The 21,618-nt window shown below is 36.0% G+C and overlaps 1 protein-coding gene across 2 annotated transcripts in view; it reads right to left on the bottom strand.

Annotated features, from left to right (window-relative positions):
- STARD13 (StAR related lipid transfer domain containing 13) overlaps nt 1-21,618 on the bottom strand; it is a 291,189-nt gene that overhangs the window by 207,909 nt on the left and 61,662 nt on the right. The window contains exon 1 of one of the 2 annotated variants that reach the window (XM_051986473.1): nt 3,469-8,319. The exons of the other annotated variant lie outside the window; for it this stretch is intronic. Coding sequence (XP_051842433.1) covers nt 3,469-3,637 — 169 coding nt within the window. The 5' untranslated portion in view covers nt 3,638-8,319. Of the gene's footprint in view, nt 1-3,468; nt 8,320-21,618 lie in introns of those variants that run through there. 2 annotated transcript variants of the gene reach the window in all.

The raw sequence follows: 21,618 nt of genomic DNA, 5'->3' as shown, positions 1-21,618 counted from the left end.
CTAGGATACTCACACTTAAATCCAATTGTGCTTACTTGTAAGGTGGGCAAGGGGTAGGAATCAATTCCTTTTTCTCTCTCTTCCCACCTCCACCTGCATACAAGATTAAGAGGAAAGAGATGGGAATTACAATAAACTTCCATGAAGTGGAAGAATCTAGTTTTAATAACTCCTATAATTTTAAATCAAGATTTAACTCTCTACAACTGGAAAAAATCTATAGAGAAAAATCAATTAATCAGGGGTGGGGAGGTAAAACTTTTTTTTTTTTTTTGGAGGGGGGGCGGGAAGGAGTAGATGAGTCAGCTGAGATTTTCCCTAGCTTAGAATAATTTTAATTCTGATCCTATGCCTCATCAGAATCCTTTCTAGTGTTCCTGTTTCCCAACAGAAGTCTACAAGTTGTTGAATCATCCCTATGCTATTCACTGGTTATTTTGTTGAAATAAGATTGGTAAAGAGAATGATTTCTTTATTATTGGTTACACTATATACAACAGTAATAAAATTTAAAAATAGGCAATTATAAGTGCAGTCTAAAATTTCATTAACATAATATGATAATTTTTCCATGATAGATTGGAATAGGATTGATGAAAATCTATTTTCCTAATGTGACTGTCAATATAAGGTACAGATATGTAAATTATTTTTTAAAATTGACAATATTATTCATGTCATTCACATTTAATAAATATTAGAAAACTGATCATAGACCATAAAAATAACCTAACTTCATGCACTAGGGATGATGGTGGCTCAGGGAAAACAAAGTAAAGCAAAGTTTCCATATACTTGAGAAAAATAAAACTTGACTGCAAATCTCGAGTAAGAATGCCTGAATCTGAGTTTGCAACATGATCATATTCTTGGAGAATTCAATATTACATTCTAGACATAATATGTATGAAGGAATAAAAGACTAGTCTTTTGACCTATTATGCCCTAATCCAAAGGTGATTCAGGAAGTCATAATTTTAACATCCATTAAATTAACTAAAATGCTTGGGTAGTAATCCAAATCAAACAATTTGCATATTACCTTGTTAATTATATTTCTAATTACTATTACTATTGTTATTTTGCTTATATTGGTGATTTCACTAGTGTAAGGAACCTAGGATAAGGAAACTCCCCAAACAAAAACAGACCAGCAACTATTCAAATTCTAGTGTTAGAAAATTGCTTGGGGCATGGAGAGGTTAAGTGATTTAGCCTCAAAATAGTCAAGATTTGTCAGAAGAAGGAAGAAACCCAGGTTTTCCTGATTTCAAGGCTGATTCTTTATTATCTGCCTTTCCAAATTTCTATATTCTCATCTTTAATCCCTTTTCCATGTTCTACATTGTCTATTATGCTGTGTTATTTTTATGATGCTAATCCCTATGGAGTTTAAGAGATGATTCTAATCATAGGACTCTCTCATTCCCAAAGAGCTGAATTCTTACTTTGGCCTTTCAGTTCTCTTAAACACCCAATAATAGACCTGAGGAAAACAATATGGCACAGGGGATGGAAAAATGGTTGATTTAGAAGAGGCCCTGGGTTCACATTCAGAGTCTGCCATTTTCTACTTCTGTGACCTTAGCCAGGTCATTTAATATTTCCTAGTCTCAGTTTCCCCATTTATAAAATGAAAAGGTTGGACTAGATTACCTCAAGAGTCCCTTAAAACTCTGAATTTGTAGTCATAAAAATGCCATCCCTTCCCCTAATGTTTCAACTGGATAGTTTAAGCAAGATATTTTATATACCAAAAGATGAGTGTATGATGGCCAACAAGATCAAATGAGATAACATATCTAAAACATTTTGAAAATTCTAAAGTGTTAAATGAAGAACAGTTATTATCCTCATCCTTCCAGGACATAAATATATCACCTTATATTGTAAAATTAATCAACATTTAGAAACTTGGGGAAATTCATCAAGATGGATTTTTAAATGACAGGTCTGGATGAATACAGGCAAACACAGAGCCTACCAACTGTCAGAATTATTAAATACAAAGAGCTCCTATTCTGGTGGTGATAACAGCATGCCGTAAAGCAACTTTTGTAGTCTTTAACTAAAACTGAGCTACTTCTGAAATCATGACTAATGTATTTTCAAGTCAACCCACAGGGAACCAATTCTTTTTTTCTTTCTATTCAATCAAGATTTGTACACAGGGTTTATGGAATGACATAATATCCTTCCTGAAATCAGACCTGCATGGAGGACCAGTATCCTTCACACATCACCGGTTCCTGAAACTTCACAAACAATTCCTAATTTCCAAGGAAACAATCTCATCAAATGCTAAGTACAAGAATATATATTGTTCACTTTGGATACATTACAATAAGATCTTAATCCAATTTCCCTTAAAATTGAATTTCCCTTGAAGGACTGCATATTTTCCAAACCCATATATTTAAACTACTTTAGTAACAGACACTAGAAATAACTGGTGTTTATATTTCACTATTTTTTACCTGAATCACTAGTTTATGGTTTTGTTTTGTTTTTTGCTGTCATTAGCTGATTATTTAAGGAAATAGGAGCCAGAAAAGAGTTTCTTAAAGAAAAAAAAAGAAAAGAAAAGAAATCACCTTCCAATTTTTATTTCCTCTTTCAACTTTCTTCCATATGTTAGAGTTTCCTTGAGACAGGCAGGCTTTAGATATCTTTCCTATTGATCTTCCTTTCAAATTGAGAAAAAAACTCACCTAAGAAGCTTGTAATCAATATTCTCCCACCTCAGCTTCAGAAAAGATAATTAAAGCAGCTCATTGCTTGCTCCACGTATAAGGTCAAAGGATTTGTTCTGAAGTTGGCCTATGCATTTATCCTTTCCCAGAAATAAAAAGACAATAAATCTGTCACAACTTCGGAGAAAAATATACAAATAGTCAAAGAATGTGAAGTCAGTTGACAACTTTGCAGTCTTCCGACAGAACTCTTGCCATTCCCCTACTTCCAAAGATATCCTGTAAGATCAGTGCAGAGCTTTCTTTCTCTCTCCCTCTCCCTCTCTTTCTCCTCCCCCTTCCTTGAATTAAAAAAAGAGACTTCTTATTTAAGTTAACCAGTGTTGGGGCTGTAAAGGTGGCCACAGTAAGAAACCTCCAGCAAAGCGCCAAATCAAACCTGGCAAGGAGAAACCTTGCCCGCTTGTTTTGCTGACATCCAGGGTCATGCTCTGAAAAGCCTTTCGGGTGTCCCTGTCCTCTACCTAGGCGCTCGCTGCTTCTGTTTACCTGGCAGCGCCCTGCTGTCACTATCCATAGAGAACAGGAGCCCCAGCCAGGTCAGAGGAGAAAAGAGGAGGTCTTGAGCAGTTGTGAGGAGGGGCATCCAGCGGTCCAGCAAACAAGATCCAGGCAGACACACCTTACAAAATCAAAGGGTTTTCCGGGGCCAGCTGGCAAGGGAGAAGGAAGCCTCGCACAGGTGTCCCCTCCCCTTCCCTGCCTAGCTACTCACCTTGTTGGATTTTGGTCACTAGCTGATGGCGCGCGAGGATCCTGCTCATCCTGTAACGAGAGCACCTCATCTTCTGATCCAGCCGCAAGTACATCTCTTGGCCCTCGGGGGTCATGGGATTGAGATAGTAGCAACCAGAGCCCGGGGTCCTGGGGACCTGCCTGAACATCTCCGCGACTCGCTTTCTTTCTTTCTTTTTTTTTCCCCCCCAACTTGCCACCCCCAGTCCTTTGCGCGGCTGCTTCCAACTTTACTCACAGTAGTGCAAAGGCAACAAGCCCTGGAGAGACGCACAGAGCAAGCTTTTTTTTTTTTTTTTTTTTTTTTTTTTTAAGGGGGAAAAAAAAAAGGAGTGCCAAAAGCTACAACTCCCGAATTCCACCCCCCCCCCCGGCCTGCACGTGACCCCAGGGAACCAATGAATGGGAAAAGGGAAAATGTGAAAGTACTCCCAAGTCAGACTGGAAGAACTGAGCCCAGGCTGCTGCCGCGGCTCCGAGCTCTGCCCTCCTGCGTGGAGAGCTAATACAAACAGTGGAGTCCTGCCTCCCAGCTGACTAAGCACCCAAGAGCAGTCGCTGGAGAATTTAAAAGAAAGGAGCGAGAGGTTGGGGGGAGTGGGGAAGGAAAACGGCTGGGCACTGGAACACCTGGCGACCCAGCCTCCACCAGTTGCTTCTCTACCTGTGGCCAGGTCATCAAAGAGAACTTCATTAATGCACTATCCTCAATCTGCGCAAAATGGTTTCAAGCAATCTAAACAGCTGCTTTTCATCGACAAAATGTGAAACATGAAAGTATTTTTTTCAGTCAAAAAACAACTACAACAAACTTCAACTTCATTAATACCAAAAGAAAAATGACACAATTATAGAATGGGACATCCAAGAAGAGAGCTTGGAGACCAAAGAGTCCCTCCATCCTCCTTCCTCTCTATTTAATCGATATTTAATTCTCTTTACTACTACATTTATTTAATAAAAAAAACTATGGTATGCTTGTTACACACCTGCCAGGAATTACAAACAACAATAATAGTTAACGTTTATCTATCACGTTAAATGAAATATATCCTAAAGATGATGTAAGACAATTTCTGCTTTACCATGTAATAGTTAAGGCATATAGCAATTCAAGTAACATAGCTCGGTAGGAGAATATCACAAGTGAGGGAAAGTTATAGGAACTCAAAGGATGCAAGGAATTGTTCTAAGGTCCGGGACCCAGGCAAGAATCAAGAAAGTCTCCATGGAGGAGGTGACACTTGAGGAGAAGATGGAAGAATAAGGAAAAAAGGAATGGTATGAGCCAAACCAAGAAGGCAGAAAAATTACAGGGTGTGTTCAAGAACTGAGAGTAGTTCAGTTTGGCTGGAGCAAAGGGTAGGAGAGTAGTGGGAGAAAATATTTTTCTTCCCCCCCCCCCACACCCTTTAACATTCTGTTTGATGTGAAAAGCAGCCAAGTCTGTAGTAGTTATGTTATAGGATTCTGAGTATGGGGCTTAGTGAAAAAGGCACTTTCGGTAAATAGACAGCCAAGTTGGTCTTTCATTTGTCTGGCTCAAATTTAAACATAGCTTGGTCTCAAGTTTATAGTCCAAACAAAGAAAAGCTCCCAATTTAAAACTCAGAAAAGCTTAAATCAAGATATCAGCACCTCTTTATGACAAAAGGTCCTCCAGCTACAATCATCCTTCACAAATTCCCTTGCTGTCTTTTTGTTAGCTCCACTGAAAACCAGACCAACTTAGAGTTCTTTTCCATAGTGGTCACATGGTGCTGATCTAGAACCCATAGAGGAATACTTGAACTGTTTTCTCTGAGGGAAATTAATGAGACAATAGAGGGACTGATATAGAACATGCATGCCCTTTAACTGATAACTGTAACAGTTGGTGACCTCCACAAGTGATGCAATGAGACAATAGAGGGCCTGGCATAGAGTATGCCCTTTAACTGATAACTGTAACAGTTGGTGTCCTCCACAAGTGATGCAAATGTTGTATTTCCAAGTCAACATCAGATTTGGGAAGGGGAAAGAGAAAAAAGCATCAATTGCTGACAACTTTGAAAAGAAATCTCAAGATTGAAGAGGAGGAACTGGAGGAGGTGGGGTGAGAAGAGAGAAAGGTGAGGAGGGAAAGAGAGATAAAGGGAGAAAAGAAGAGAGAAAGAGAAGATGACACAAAAAGAGGGGAAAGAAATATGGGAGGAGGAAAGAGAAAGAAAGGGATAGAAACAAAGAGAGGGGAGAGAAAAAGAGGGTGAAAGTAGAAGGATAAAAGAGGAGGAGGGAGGGAGAGAGAGACACAGAGAGAAAAAGGGAGGGAAGGAAAAGAGAGAAGGAAAGAGGGAGGGAGATGGTGAAGGGAGACAGAGAGGGGGAGAGAGAGAGAACAGAGAGAGGAAGGTGTAAGGCAATTTAAATTTGTTTAGCAGGAGGTGGAAAGGGACCAGAGAAGAGGGTAAGAATAAAGATACATAAGAGAGAATGAATGGTGAACAAAGTTCTGGAAGTGGTCAAAGAGAGAATGGATTATTTTAGGGATTAATTTAGAGATAATGTCCTCTGAAGTGACATAAAAGAAAAGAAATCATTCATTTCAATTGGTGAGAAATGTTGAGGAATGGGAAAAGGAAAGCAAAAGGAGAGGGTGGTAAGGTCCAGAGGCCTTACTTAATCTTAGTAAAGCAAAGGGCAAGGTGATCTCCTCTAAATGGGTCTGGGAATGTGTTTGGATTCGTAAGCAATCAAATAGTGATTTTGTCTGTAAGATAGTTTGAACTGAATTGAACAAATTTAATGTTTCCTTAGTCAGGAGAACACATAAATGAAGCTTAATTCAAAAAATATATGTGATATTATACTATAATTTATACTGTATCATATACATACTATATATATACTATATGTCATAATTTATACTATACGATCCACTGTGTAGGTTATACTATAATGGAGAATCAGTCAATTTATTAAGCACATACATGCCAGGTACTATACAAATACCAGGGATACAAAAAGACAGAAAAGATAGTGCCTGTCTTCATGGAGTTAAAAGTCTAGTTAGGGAGACAACATGTAAGCAAATATCTATAGAGCATACTATATACAGACTAAATAGGAAATAATTAATACGGGAAAGCAATGGAATTAAGACGAGTTGGGAAAGGTTTCCAGTAAAGAAAAAATAAAATAAAATGGGATTTAAGAGAAACCAGGGAGGTAAGTGGGACAATCAGAGAAAGGAACACTCCAGTTATGGGGCACAGCCAGAAAAAATGCCCATATTCCTTTCATGTGTAAGTTGGATGACTTAGCCATTGAGGTCCCTTCCAGCTCTCAAATTTTGTAATTCAGTAAATGAAATTCTAACTAAATGTGACTGGAATTTGGATTGAGATACTCAAGGAAGGAAAATTTCTTATCTGACTTTGTAATCCCAGGACTTAAAACTTCAGCAATTGAATTCATCAAGCAATTATTTTTGAGGACTTAGGAAGGAATGGAATCAATGGTACTTATAGTAGTGATGAGAAAGGATTTCTCTTCTCTAACTAGAAGGAAGGTGGGGATGGTTACAGGAATGGAGGAGGAGAGCTGAGGAAATTCATATTGAGATGACCTCAAGTTTTTTCTTTAAGTCATTGTTGTTATTGTTTGTCCTTCTTTCTTGAAAAGGACCATAACATCAGGAAGGTGATGCCATGACATGCAAGTGAGTTGGATTTAAGTGAGGGAGGGCTGAGCAAGGTCACCTGTCTCACTTTCCTCTTCAGAGTCAACTAGATCAAGTGACCAAATACAGATCAAGAGGACTGGAGATGGCCCTGGATGCAGTGGCAGATCTTGGTCTTCCCTTCAAATCCATCCTCAGACACTAGCTATGTGACTCCAAAAGTCACTTAGTGTTATTTGCCTCAATTTCCTCCTCTGTATAATGAATTGGAGAAGGAAATGGTAACCCACTGCAGTACCTTTACCAAGAAAACCCCAAATGAAATTATGGAGGGTCAGGCGCAACTGGGCAGCAACAATAACAAACTACTATGAAAAGATCCCACCACTTTGTATTGTCTAGAAGCATGGAAGAAGAACATATTTGTGATTGCTAATGGATAAACATGCCTAGATATAGCAGTATGATAAAGTTACATGATCTCTTACCAGGGGGTCAGGAAAAATAATCATCAGTCTTGTTTGTATTTATCCATTTCTCTGTGATCAGGTACTAACACTAAATCAGGGTTCTTAATCATTTTTTCTTCCTATCATGGAACTCTTTGGCAGTTTGGTAAAGCCTATAGACATTTTTTTAAATGCTTAGAGATGTTTTAAAATTCATAAATACATAGGATTATAAAGGAAATCAATTATGTTGAAATAGTTATCAAAATATTTTTAAAAATTGGATCCACTGAAATCAATCCAGAGATATCTAGATTAAGATCCCTGTACAAGATGAATTCTATACTTTCAGCTAGTTTGGCTCCCAACATTCTGGGATTAACCAGTGTCAGAAGGGGACACTGGTGAGCAGAACAGCCATTTCCTTAAATTTAACTTACACTTAAAAAAACAAACAAACTCTAATAAAAATTCAGTTTCCTGTACAAATTTCTTTTCTCTTTTTGTTTGTATAACAGTGGTTGAATTGATTATAGGAGCCATCTCTGAGATCATATACAGAGCTGCCTTAATTGTTGTGGGAGCGATTCTGTTTTGGGCTCAATAACAATATAACTAGGACAAGCATCAGCTTTCCATCACTTTGGCATTCTAAAGTAGTAAGGAAGAAGGAGAATTTAGGAAGAGAAGAAAATAAGCATTTATTAAGAACCTACTATGGGCTAGGTACTATCCTAAGTTTTTTATACAGTTATCATTCAGTCCTTAAAATGACTCTATGAGGGAGAAGCTATTATTATCTCATTTTCATGTTAAGTGACTTGCCCTAGTAAATGTCTGATGCTAGATTTGAACTCTGGTCTTCCTGATTGTAGACCTAATACTCTACTCACTGAACTACCTAACTTCCTCTGAATTAGAAGAATTAAGGGGAAAATTGAGAACTTATTGGGAGAAAAATAGAGGGAATTCTAAAGAAAATATATAGTAGTTGTATTCTGACACCTGAATTTCGAAGCAAATGAGTATTTATTAGCAGTATAAATGCTGTATTTCACGATCATCTTAGTCATATTTTCAAAATGAATACGTATTGGTTCTTTTTTTGAGAAGCATTGCATTATCGAGGAGCCAAATTAGGAAGAAAAGCACTATGTCCTTTCCACATAAGAATGAAGGTCTTTGGTATTGTGCTCTGAAAGCCACAAGATTACAAATACTGCATTCTTTGGGTTCATACAAATGCAGTAGGGCACCAACATGACATAATATTACACAGGAGCCTGGCAGTTATCGATGAATTTAGAGAGAAAGCAAATAAACACAAATAGCATTCTTATACTCCTGGTTGAAAGAAAGTTAAAGTACTATTCTGCTAAAAAGGAGAGAATATGGATCAACAGGAACCGCCTAAAGATGATGGATCAATACAGGTCTCTTTCCCCTCAGGAACTGGGGGGAGAGGGGGGAGAGGGAAATCTGAACCCCTGGGTAATTACCCCAAAGTTTTTGTAATTGAACATGTTCTAGGGTGTAATATTTGAACCTGCTGGGTGGCATTACTATCAAGTTAACATATTATTGCAGTGATCTATGGTGAGCATATTCCCTATTGCTATGATATTTAAAATTGATGTTATATTTTTATATTAAAGAATGATTAAATATAAATGATTCTTTTAACTTTTTTTTGTTTTTTTACAAAGGCTTACATACTTTTGTTAAATGGTGAGTCTGTCATTTTAGTATCAGATTAATATCTCCTTAAAATCTCACTTCTTTTTTGTTATCCTAATATAGAACTTTACACTTATTAAATGCCTATTACATTTTGTCTGAGGTTGTGGAGAAATAGCCTACTCAGTCTTCTGCTCTGGGGCCTTCTAAACCCAGACTGAGATAGGTAATCCTTCTGATCTTTCAGATTGTGAATTTGCCAGAACTCCTTAAAAAATATCCTGAGGAAATGACCACAAAAATGTAAGGGAAAACAATGTTAAAAGATTCCAGACCTCTGATGCAGTGACCAATCATGACTTCAGAAGCCTAGCCTTAAAGCATGCTCTACCACCTCTTGGCAGAGAGGTAACACACTACTAGGACAGAGTGAATGAGGCATACATTTTCAGACATAGCCAACGGGGGAGCTAGTGATTAGTGCTGAAAAGAAAGAATATGTCAATGAAACATCAAGAGACACGCAGAAAAAAATTCAGAAGGGGACACTGGTAAGCAGAACAGCCATTTCCTTAAATTTAACTTACACTTAAAAAAACAAACTCTAATAAAAATTCAGTTTCCTGTACAAATTTCTTTTCTCTTTTTGTTTGTATAACAGTGGTTGAATTGATTATAGGAGCCATCTCTGAGATCATATACAGAGCTGCCTTAATTGTTGTGGGAGCGATTCTGTTTTGGGCTATGTGTGATTCAGTATTGAAGAGCTTTAATGTTGGAGTGATGTAGAATCTCATTAGTAACTGAACCAAAAGCAAAAATGACTCGGTGTATATCTTTAAAAGGGCTTGGTATTCTCTGACCTGTTCTGTGTAGATTTTGTCAGGAATATCTCAAGTTGCTTTTTATAAAGGGTAAAATCCAGGGTGTCTGCAGCAGGAATACAGTCATGAGCATACGGCATATAGAACAAGTTAGGCAAGCCTAAGACTGGGTGTGAGTTGTTTGTTTTGTGTTAGTTCTTTTCTAAACAACAACTTCTTCTTCTCCTTTTTCTCCTTCTCCTCCTTCTTCTCCTTCTTCCTCCTCCTCCATTTGTGTCCAACTCTTCTTGAATGAGCTGCCATTTTCTTCTCCAGCTCATTTTACAAATGAGGAAACAGAGGCAGAGTGCTGTGAATTGTCCAGGATCACGCAGCTAGGAAGTGCCTGAGACCAGATTTTAAGTCAGGTAGAGGAATCTTCCTGACTCCAGGACAACACTTCATTCATCACTCCACCAATTGCCCTTTCCTCACCTCAGGAGAACAAATATCCTGAGGTAGATATCTAGGTTTGTAGGTGGCTTTATGGAATTCAAGAAGTCTAAAAGCCCCAAGTCTTTTTGTGCAAAACTGGCCCAGTAGTGAGTACAGGGTGGGAGTGAGTTCCTGGAAATGACCTCAACATACCTGGAAAAGGTGATCATCAAAAAGAAGATGGATCTAAGTCTGGCCCTTCTTGGCAAAAGACATGGATTGGCAACTATGTTGACAGTATAGTACAGAATACTAGTACTACTACTAGTAGTATAGTAGTAACTATTATAGTACAGAGTATGATATAACAATGACTATTACAGTAATCTCCAAAACTACTTTATATTCTTATGACATTTAAGGACAAACTTTCTAGGAATTATAACTGTAGTAATAAATTGTTGAATCCTGTTTTAGGTATTCTATGTGCACTGTGCATATTTTGTTTCTTAAAGTATTTCTTTTGTATGTAGGAAAAAATGCCTGTTCCCCTGATTACCATTGTACGTCGAGTGCCTTTTATTCCCTCTTTCTTCATCTTCGATCTCCTCTGTATTCAGGTTAACATTTATTATTCTTTGTCAATGCCTTCTTAGATACTATGTTTTATAAGAGGTAGACATTCAATCAATCAAGTTTGTTCTGACAGGCACAGAATGTTGCTGTTGTCTATCACTGCTCTTAATCTGGTTCCATACTTTTAAGAGGGCAGCTTCTTAGTAGATAATAAAGTACCAGTGCCTGGAGTTAGGTATACTTTTTTTTTCCCTGAGTTTAAATCTGGTCTCAGATATTTACTGTGTGACCTTGACAAAGTAACTTAACCCTGTTTGCCTTAATCCAGTGGAGAATGAAATGATAGAATACTCCAGCCCAAAAAAGGGTCATAAAGAATTAGATATAGGGGGCAGGTAGTTGGTATAGTGGATAAAGCACAAGCCCTGAAGTCAGGAGGACCTGAATTCAAATCTGACCTCAGCAATTAAAAAAAAAAAAGTTGGATATAACTAAAATGACTGAACAACAACAATACTTCTAAAAAATAAAGAGAAATTATCTATACATAGATGAGAAAAGAAATGTGAACAGATGAATTCTCAATGATTAGAGTAGATTAACAGGAGCTTTGGAGGACTCTAAATGTTAATAGGTCATTTGCCTTCATCATGACATCATGCCTGTTATAGATTAGACTATTTAGGAGAGAGCACTCCTCATTTATGTACAAACTATCCAGAAGGGCAAACTGTGTTTGTATTTCTCTTTAGTTTCTCTCAGGGTGAGTAGTTTGAGTGCAGGGGGAGGGTGAAAGGCGAAGGTGAGGAAAGAACCAAATTTAAGTTTCTTACTTGTCTTCTTCCTGTGCCTGTTCTCAAGGCTAATCTAGTCTAATTCTACTGATTCATGGAATCAAATGCCACAACAAACACTCCAACTACAGCCAAAAGAACAACATTGCAGTTTGACCTTTAAGCAAAATGTTTTGTGTTTAAATTTCTAAGTTTGTCTCTTGATGGATGAACACAGATTAGCGCCTGGTGGAATCTAGTTTACACATGGCCAAAGGCATGGAGTACTTTTCCTGAAGCCAGAAATCTCTCTGTGATTTCATCCTTCTCCTTTGCACAGGGAATCCAAAATAATTCTGCCTTATAGAGAGTACAAGTGATAAACTTTAAAAAACTGATGTAGAAAACTTTTTAAAATTGCTAACTCTAGTCTTTTTTTCATTCTCTTTAACACAGACTGGTTACTATTCATTTCAGGATTAATTTCAAAGTCAACTCCTCCAAGAATACTTCCATCAGTAACAAATTATCTTACCTTCACTTGTGATCTAAACACTTGTAAGCATTTGTATTTGTAAATATTTAATTATATAGACACATGATAAACTTATAAACATATATGATATCAAATCTTCATTCATCCATACAATCTCTTGTGATTTCCCTTCAATCAACTAATAAACCTTTATTAATCACTTACTGTGTGAAAAAGGAATCCTGCCCTCAAGGAGCTTGAAATCCCAAAGAGCCAACAACTTTTGCTGTTGTGCAGATCTAAAATTCTGGCATGGAAATTCTCCTCCACTGATGCAGATCAACAATCTACCTGTAACAAATAGTTTTAGAGAGCTGTTTGGGAGTCCTGAAGAATTAAATGGATTGCCCAGGTTTGCACAACGTGAGTGGACTTAGCAATTAGGAAGACCTATGTTCAAAGTTGATCCTCTATTCATTATGCTATACTATCTTTCTATATTTAGAATACTAGAATCATAAAGTTTGAAGAAATCTTAGAGATTAATTAGACTGACTTCTTTAACCTCTATGAGAAAACTTTCCTATCAGCTTTTTTCCTATCAGCTGACAAGTATCTTTAGGTCATCCCAAGTATAATCTCCCTGTGTTATGATCATTTTACTGCCTTCTCTTAGTCCCCTTTCATTGTTAGTCTTCATTGTCTCAGCTTGGTCACCATCTATCCATTTCTTATTAATGTGACTTTTGATTCCACTACTGTTGCTCTTTCTCTGAGGTCACCAGTGATTTTCTAAATTGCCAACTATAAAAGTTTTTTCTCAGTCTTCATCCTCCTTGCCATTTCTATTGCATATGACAGCACTGACTGCCTCCTAACTTTTTCCTTCTTGATATTCTCTTTACATGTTGCTCTCATTAATAATTCCTTCTTACATTCTTTCCTCATCTCTTTAATCTGTCTTTACAGCCTTCATTTTGTTGTTATCATTCCATTATTTCAGTTGGATCAAATTCTTTGTGATTCTTTTTGAGATTTTCTTGGGAAAGATAGTGAAATGGTTTGCCATTTCTCCAGCTCATTTTACAGATGAGGAAACTGAGGGAAACTGGTGAAATGACTTGTGAAGAGGAGTCTTCCTAATTTCAAGCCCAATGATCTATCCACTGTGATTCCTACCTGCCGACTCTTCTTTTAGGGATCTTCTTTTTCTTCTTTATGTAAATATTTCTCAGGGGTCTAGTTTCCTCTAGTTTTCTTTTATTTTGCTATATGTTGTTCCTTGTAATCTTATCTAATCCCACATCTTCAATCATTACCTTTAAATTAATGACTCCAAAATCTGTATCCTGTAGATTTTTCATCTTTCTTCCCCCTCCCCCCCCCCCCCCGGAAGTTCCAGACTGATACTTTTAAGAGCTTCCTGGCCATCTCATTTCTTCCTTCTTGTGATTTCCCTATTTTTCTTAATGGCACCAACATTTTGCCAGTTGTTTGTGAATGAAATAATGATATTTGATTGCTTATCCTTCAAAATGCCATTCAATCATTGGCTAAATCCTATTGGTTATCGCTCTATAATACCTTTAGGATCTACCTTCTCAATTTCATGTTCACTGTCTTCTGCCTAATTCTTATCTTCTTTATTTTTCAATCTTATTCCATTCTGATGCATCACATAGTTACTTCCAGATTTTATTTTCTAATACAAAGATCTGAGAGTCACTCCATTGTTCAGTAACTTTCAATGGCTCCTTATTGACTCCTGAATAATGTCCCAACTCTTCCAAAAGCTTTCCCAACTAGCCACCTTCTACTTTTCCAATCAACTTAGTTCACTTGCTATTTACAGAGTATGTCCTTCACTTTGTTCCTTCCATTCTTTTATTCATGTTATTGCCTATGCTCAGAATATTCTTTACTCTGAACACTTCAGAGACTCAACATGTCTCTACATGTTGAAATCCTAGCATTCTTGAAGACCTATCTCAGTGGCACCTCCTTTAAAAGGCTTTCCTGATTTCTCTTCCAAACTTTCCTCAAAACTCTTTTAATACCATATACTTTTTTATTAGTCATTAATATACATGTTTTATCTCACTTATTTGACTATAAGTTCTGTGAAGGTAGGAACTGAATATGTACTTTTGTATATATTTTAGAATATAGTGCAATGCTCTCTATAACAGACACTTAAATATTTATTGATTGAAGTGTGTGTGTGTGTGTGTGTATGTGTAGGTGCAAACTGTGAGCAAGGTAATGAAGTAGGCACTATGAATTATCAGTTTGCAAGAGATTCCCTACCCTCTCCTCATTTTATCTCTGAAACAACTTCCCATTTACTCTCTAAATATGTTGCATGTTTATAGATATTTCTATGTTTTTTACATCATTAGGAGTAAGAACTGTATTTTTTTACTTTTCTATTCCCAGAACTTAGCACAGTTTCTGTGTTGAGGCATAGTATCTGTTTAATAAATGCTTATTAATAGACTAGGAGAAATAACTGAAGAAGATAGTTGTTGCCCACCCTCACAAACGTTGCCATGGGATAAATATGAATTCAAATCATGTGCTAAATGCATTGCTGAAGCCTGTTTCCAAGAATCTTATGATAAATATTTTTTGTAAACTGAATGCTCAATCCTTTCCTATATGTCTTCTATATTTATAATATATCAAATATACTCATTTATATATATTAAATATGCTAAAATAGTATACACTTCATTAGGATTTTAAGCTGATCTTAAATCTAACTAAATTGTCAGTTCAATAAGATGGCCTTCTGAAGCCTGTGAACACTCAATAAATATTGGGAAATCAATGATTTATAAAATGTCAGAGAAAAATAGCATAAGAGTAATAATGCCAAGTCCCTCTCTTGCACCTTTAAAAAAAAATCAGCTCAAAATAACCAAAAGTAAGATACATTTTTTTCATCTTTCCTTATATTTGACACCAAAAGGTTATTGATTTGTAGTTAAGAACAGAAAGAAGAAAAAGTAGCAGTGGTAAAACAGATCCCATAATTGAGGCAGATTAAGAGCTTGTGCTCATGGCTAAAGCTCTATGATATCAACAAGAGCTTTGGATTTAAGTGTCTCAGGAGGTTTGAAAGTGATGGGAAAGATGAATTTAAGGTTCTGGTTGAAGGAAAAAAGCTTTGGGAGGAAATGTTTTTACCAATGATGATTCAGGAATAATGAATGTTGTTTTTTGTTTCTTTTAAAATATATCCCATAGGGACAAGACCCCAAATGACTTCTTAATACAGGACACCCTCTCCTATTCAGAGGAGATAATGTTGAGCAGATTTCTCTGAAAAAGAATCATATTTCATTTTACATAGTATTTGATAGCTAATACAACCTTTTCCTTGTAATAACCTTATGAAGTAAGAAGATTTAAGGCAGCCAGACGGTATTATGGATAGCGTGCAGAATCTGGAGTTAAAGAGACCTCAATTAAAATATGGCCTTATCTAAGTACTAGCTGTGTGACCCTGAATAAGTTATTTAACTTCTATCTGCCTCAGTTTCCTCATCTATAAAAGGATAATAAAAAAGTTATCTACTTCCGAAGTTGTAAGGATATGAAATATTTGCAAAGTACATGGTAAACTTTAAAGTGCTACATAAATATTAATTATGGTTATTTTATTATCTATCTTCCAAGTAAGAATGCTAAGAAAATAGAAATTAATTTACTTTCCCAAGATCACACAGATTGGGGTGGAGATGGCTCCTGAATCAAGATTTTGTAGCTCTACTTGTGATATTCCTTTCAATTAAGGGAAGAAAGAAATATTGCTTCTTGGTGTAATTCTCTATTCCTTGTTTCTAGGATATTTTCTCCTTTTAGTGCCAGGTAGAAATGTAAAAATTTTCTGAGAATTCAAAAATATATATTTCAGGGTGTCCTGGGTCTTTCTTCCAAACATGATAACTTTCTAGTAACTCAGCCCCTGGTCATAGACTAGGAACCTAATAGTAAAGTTCTTTCACATTGTAGACTCTCCAATGCTTAACATTATGCATCAATCAGATAATCACCAAGATGACTCAAAAGTAATCTATCACAGGAAACAATTATTAGCTATCCAAAAGTGTCTTCTAATTTGTAACTATAAACTGTAGTGAGTTCAAATGTGGGGCCCCACGTTGGGCGCCAAAATGTGGCTAGTTCAAAATGTTGGAGTTCTTGTTCTTCTCAAAACACAGCCAGTTTAGCTTAGAGCCCTCCGGATGTCTCCAAATCCAAAGGTTCTGTCCTTCAGCCTCTGCCTCTGCTTTCTTCAGCCTCCAACCAACATAGAGATGGAATGAATCTCGTCTCCTTCACTTGGGGCTCAGCTAGCTTTCTGGTGAGTCTTTCAGATCAGCTTGGTCTCAGTGGGGGGCGTGCAGGAGCCCAGCCACCAACTCCTCTCCAATGCAGCTGAACTCTCTTCTGCGACCAGCCAGCCAAGTGGAATATATATTCTCTCTTGCCTTGCCTCAGAGAGAGGGCTTCTGGCGTAACTCTGCTGAAATCTGACCGAGAGCCTCTGTCTGTTTCTTTTATCCAAGAGGGAGGAATTGTGGGATATGAGAGAGAGGGATTATGGGTTTTCTCCCATAGTGCTCTCTGGCCCAAAGAGCTTCAAGGGAGGTGTGAACTCATAAAGGTACAAAGTTTACTTTGTGAAGCTGGCATACTTGTGAACTCCAATGAGTAAAGGTGTAAATACAAGCCTTGTATTAATTAGTCCTACTTAGTACCTTGTTTCAGGTTCTGCCCAAAACATCTTCTTGTAAGATTAGATCAACTCTAATTAGGTAGCAGTTTGTAAGGATTCCAACAATAAACAGTTCCCAAAATCTGTTTTTTTTATACATATGCATTTCCTCAAATAATTAATCGTAACTTACGAATGATTGGAAAAAATTTTATAGTTTATATACTTCCATATTTTTTTTGAAAAGTAGGACATCTTCCCATTTTTTTTCCTGTTCTACATCTCTTTTTCTTTTTTCTTCAAAGATCTGTAACAGAGGCTCAATAATCACTAACTCCTGGTGATTTTTGGTTGAAGTCTAACGATTTAAACCCACCAAAAGCAATTAGATACCTTCCTCCCCACTCTCCCCACTGTTATTGACTTAATGTCAGATTTCAATGTCCTATTTATGATTTTTGTATCTTTCCTGGTCTGTGGATTCTTCTCTTAGGTAGATACATATGTAATCACAAAATGGATTCATTATTTCATGGGCAAGGAAAATCTGGTAGGAGATCTCCTTCCTTTAAATCCATTAGCAACCCATTCCAGGCAGAAAATCCAGGTACTTCCCTGGAGCAATGGTGATTTATCCAAGGTGACATAATTAGTAACTATCAGAGGTGAGATTTGAAACCAAGTCTTCCTGACTCTAAACCCAGAATTCTCTCTATCATGTTTCATTTTTTTGGTAGAAAAAACAGAAACCAATTAAGAGGAGTAGCTCTACCTTCTTTGTTCATCACTTTTTCATCTGCCCTCAGAAGTGGTAATGTCCCATTTTCTTGACATTTACATAGGTTTAAAAAGTCCTCTCTGTTGTCCTTAACACTCATCACCAATATATGATCATTTGAAGCTTCCATATTCTCTCCCCCCTTTTACAGTAAGTCCTATACCACTCATAAATCATCCACAGGTTCCTGCTTTTATTTCCATTGTCTCTACATGCCTATACTAAATCTAAGTAGATTGATAAGTCTTTTGTGCATAAACTGTTCTCTTTAGACAGCTTTCCTATTTCTTCTTTATCTGAATACTTTGTTGAATTTGCCTTCTTGTAACAAAATTGTGCCTAATTTATGGCCGACATTTTATACATTTGTTTATAATTGTCTGAGAGCATGAATTTTATTGCTGGTCTTTTTCTTGGATTTTATCTTTTGAGAGTTACTGTTTCCTCTGCTGATATTCCTTTTTCTGTCTTGTCACTACCACTCTTTGAAGTATCTGACTTGGCAGATACATGTGGATAGATTTCTCTTTCCCTTTCCATCTTTAGCTTAAAGTCCTTGATCACATTTTCAAAATTACTTTTAAACTAATACATCCTTTAAAAAATCAATGACAAATTTTACCAACTTTTTAATAATTTTCATTTCCAAAAATATCCTTCACCCCTCCTTCCACAGAGAGTCCTTGCTTATAATAAAGAATAAAAAAGAACTAAAAGACAAAAAAAGAAATTCTAAGAAAACTAATCTACATGTCAACTAAGTCTGACATTATACACAATGTTTTACAATTCAGGTCTGCAGCTCTGCAAAGAAGGCAGGGAGATATATTTTCTTCTTTTTTTCATGGCCAATCCTGATTTATTATTGAAATTATATAGTATTCAGCTTTATTTTCTTAATAATTCTTTCTATTGTTGTAATCATTCTATGTATCATTTTATTGAATCAGCTTATTTTGCTTTGTAACACTGTATAGAAGTCTTCCCATGGTCCTTTGTATTCTTTATTTCCATCATTTTCTTACAGCATAGTATAATGTTCCATTGCATTCATGTACTATGATTTATTAGCCATTCCCCAAATGATGTGCATCTAGTTTTCTTTCTAGTACTCTCCTATTACAAAATGTGCTGCTCTGTACATGAGATTTTTTTTTTTTTCTGTCTTTGGCTTCCTTGGGTCATATCTTTAGATTGAGGTCTCTGGATCAGAGAGTATAGACATTTTAGTTACTTTATTTACATAATCTTAGCTTCTTTCTCAGCATAATTCCAAATTCAAGCAAGTATATTTGTATTAGCCCTAGTTAAGTAGATATAATCTATGGCTAGAACTTGCATTTCTAACTATAGTTATTTTAAACTGTAATCCAAAATTCAAAATCTCATTGTCATCTTGCATTTTTACTTTTCAAATCTTCCTTTATTTACTTCTCCTTAACCTTCTACCTTCCTTTGGCAGCAGTGTCAAAAATAGTACTTATGCTTCTTAATGTTAGCTAGAGATACAGTGGATAAAGTGATGGGCCTGGAATCAAGAAGATCTGAGTTCAAATGCAGCTTTAGATACTTTAGCTATGTAACACTGGGCAAGTCACTTAACTCTGTTTACTTCAGTATCCTTATCTGTAAAAAGAGCTGGGGGAAAAAAAAATGTGTCTTGTCTCTTTGACAAGAAAATCCCTAATGTTGTCACAGAGTTGGATACACCTAATGGACTACATACCAATAAGAAGAAAATGTAAGCCAGTAATGGTACTAATCATTATTCACAAAGGTAAATGTAAAGTCTCAAATTGGGATTAAGAAATTTATTTCACAAGTACAAGATGGGAAATATGATTAGAAGGCAGTTTATCTGAAAAGATATGTATTAAGTGCTAAAGATATAAAGAAGGACAAAAAACAACTTTGATTATGATGACAAAATCTCTGCTTTTAAGAAGCTTTCAGTTTATCTGTGATTTTTGAAGGTTTTTGAATCATGATTAAAATTCTATTGTTCTAGCCACATGTTCAAAGGTTGTGAATTTATGAGTCATAACTGCACTGCTTCTTAATCACAGAAAAATTTGGGATTGTTTCAAGACCAGATGGTATTTGAGGAAAGACATCCTTTAGACCAAAATAGCCATAAGTACTGTGTGCAGTTAGTGCCAGAGGTTATAAGGTAGGATGCTTAACATGTTGCTCATTCAATTATTGCTTCTTTCCTGATTATCAAGCTTTCACACTTGAAAGATAATTAGCATTTTGGATTTAAAAGGGCCCTGAAATGACATCTAATCCAAATCCACTTATTTTATAGGTTCAGAAAATAAATTTCATAGAGAAATGATATGAATTCATGTAGGAAATGGAAGAGTTTTGAGTCCAAGCAAGAGCAGGAGTCAACTAAGAAATGCCAGGAAGATGAGGAACTAGAGTTCTCAGTATTTCAAGAGTCTAGCTATTTTACACTGCTATTATAATTTCCAATTAACAATTTATTATCTTACGTAATTGTATGGTTAGAAAACATTTTACATCCAGTATTTCATATCAACCTTATGAAGTATATACAAGTACTATTATACTCATTTTGTAAATTCAGAAATAGGTGAAGGAAACTAAGTAATGCAAACAAGGTCCCACACCAAGAAAGGAGGAGCCAGATCATTTTACTCCAATCATCCTATTAGTTCCACTATTCCTTGGAACATCTGTAAAATATTTCAGACACTGAAGTTTATTTGTCTCTTTTTAGGAAAGAATATTATTTTTACATTGGTCTTCATTCAACACAGCTTGCTTTTTTTCAAAAATCTTATTAATTCAAGTCTTTAGTCCTTAAAAAAAGTCCCCAAGTATATTATTTGGTATCAAAATAGGTTAGAAAAAATAGGATAGGAATGCATTTAAATTCTAAACCTTAATTGTATTTAATTAAATTCCTAAGACTCTTCTTTTAATCTTAAAAAAAAAAAAAAAAAAAAAGGTACATTTATCTACATTCCAAACTCTAGAAATCATTTGGCTTGGAAAAAGCAAACAAACAAACAACATTTTGCCCATAGGCCTAAAGATAAGAATTTTTCTTCATCTTTCTCTTAGCCCATCCATGAATCAGAGAATTATCTAACTTCCCTGTCTTAGGTAGCTATGAACTATATATTAAAAAAAAAAAAGTAAATGTATGTGTTCCAATTTGTCAACAAGTATTTAAATATATTTCAACTTGCATTACACTTCAATAAATTTGGATCTCTGACAATGATCCCTTTTATTATTTCACAAAAATGATGGATAGCCCCAAAAGGCTTAGAATTATCTGATTTTCAGTAACTAAAAAAGAATCATAAAGACATGCAATGGAAGTTAGAGATGATGTAGTCCAATCCCTTCATTTTTAAAGACAAAGAAACTGAGGTACACAGAATGAAAGTGATTTATAACATTATCATACTGGTTTTAAAGAGTGAGTTTGGATTTAAACTGATATTCAGCCTCACCCTTCCAATGTCAAGGGATAGGAAGGATGATATACAGAATAAGAAAGAGACATGAGAAAACTAGGACCCAATTATTTAAATGCCCTGTCTACTGTGGATATTTAATCAGGTCATAACATTTTGGACTTTCTTTTCTATTTTCTTTGTATTTCATTGTAATTTCATTAGATTCTGTGGGTTCTATGATCAGCTCTAAGCAGATGACTCTCAGATTTATATATCCAGTTCTCTTCTCTCTTCTGAACTCCATTCCAATTATCTACTTAACATATCCTCCTGGACATGCCAT

The sequence above is a fragment of the Antechinus flavipes genome, chromosome 3, assembly GCF_016432865.1.
Source record: "Antechinus flavipes isolate AdamAnt ecotype Samford, QLD, Australia chromosome 3, AdamAnt_v2, whole genome shotgun sequence".
Classification (NCBI taxonomy): domain Eukaryota; kingdom Metazoa; phylum Chordata; class Mammalia; order Dasyuromorphia; family Dasyuridae; genus Antechinus; species Antechinus flavipes.
Note: the sequence above shows the minus strand (reverse complement) of the source record. Positions and strands in the feature narration are given on the sequence as shown.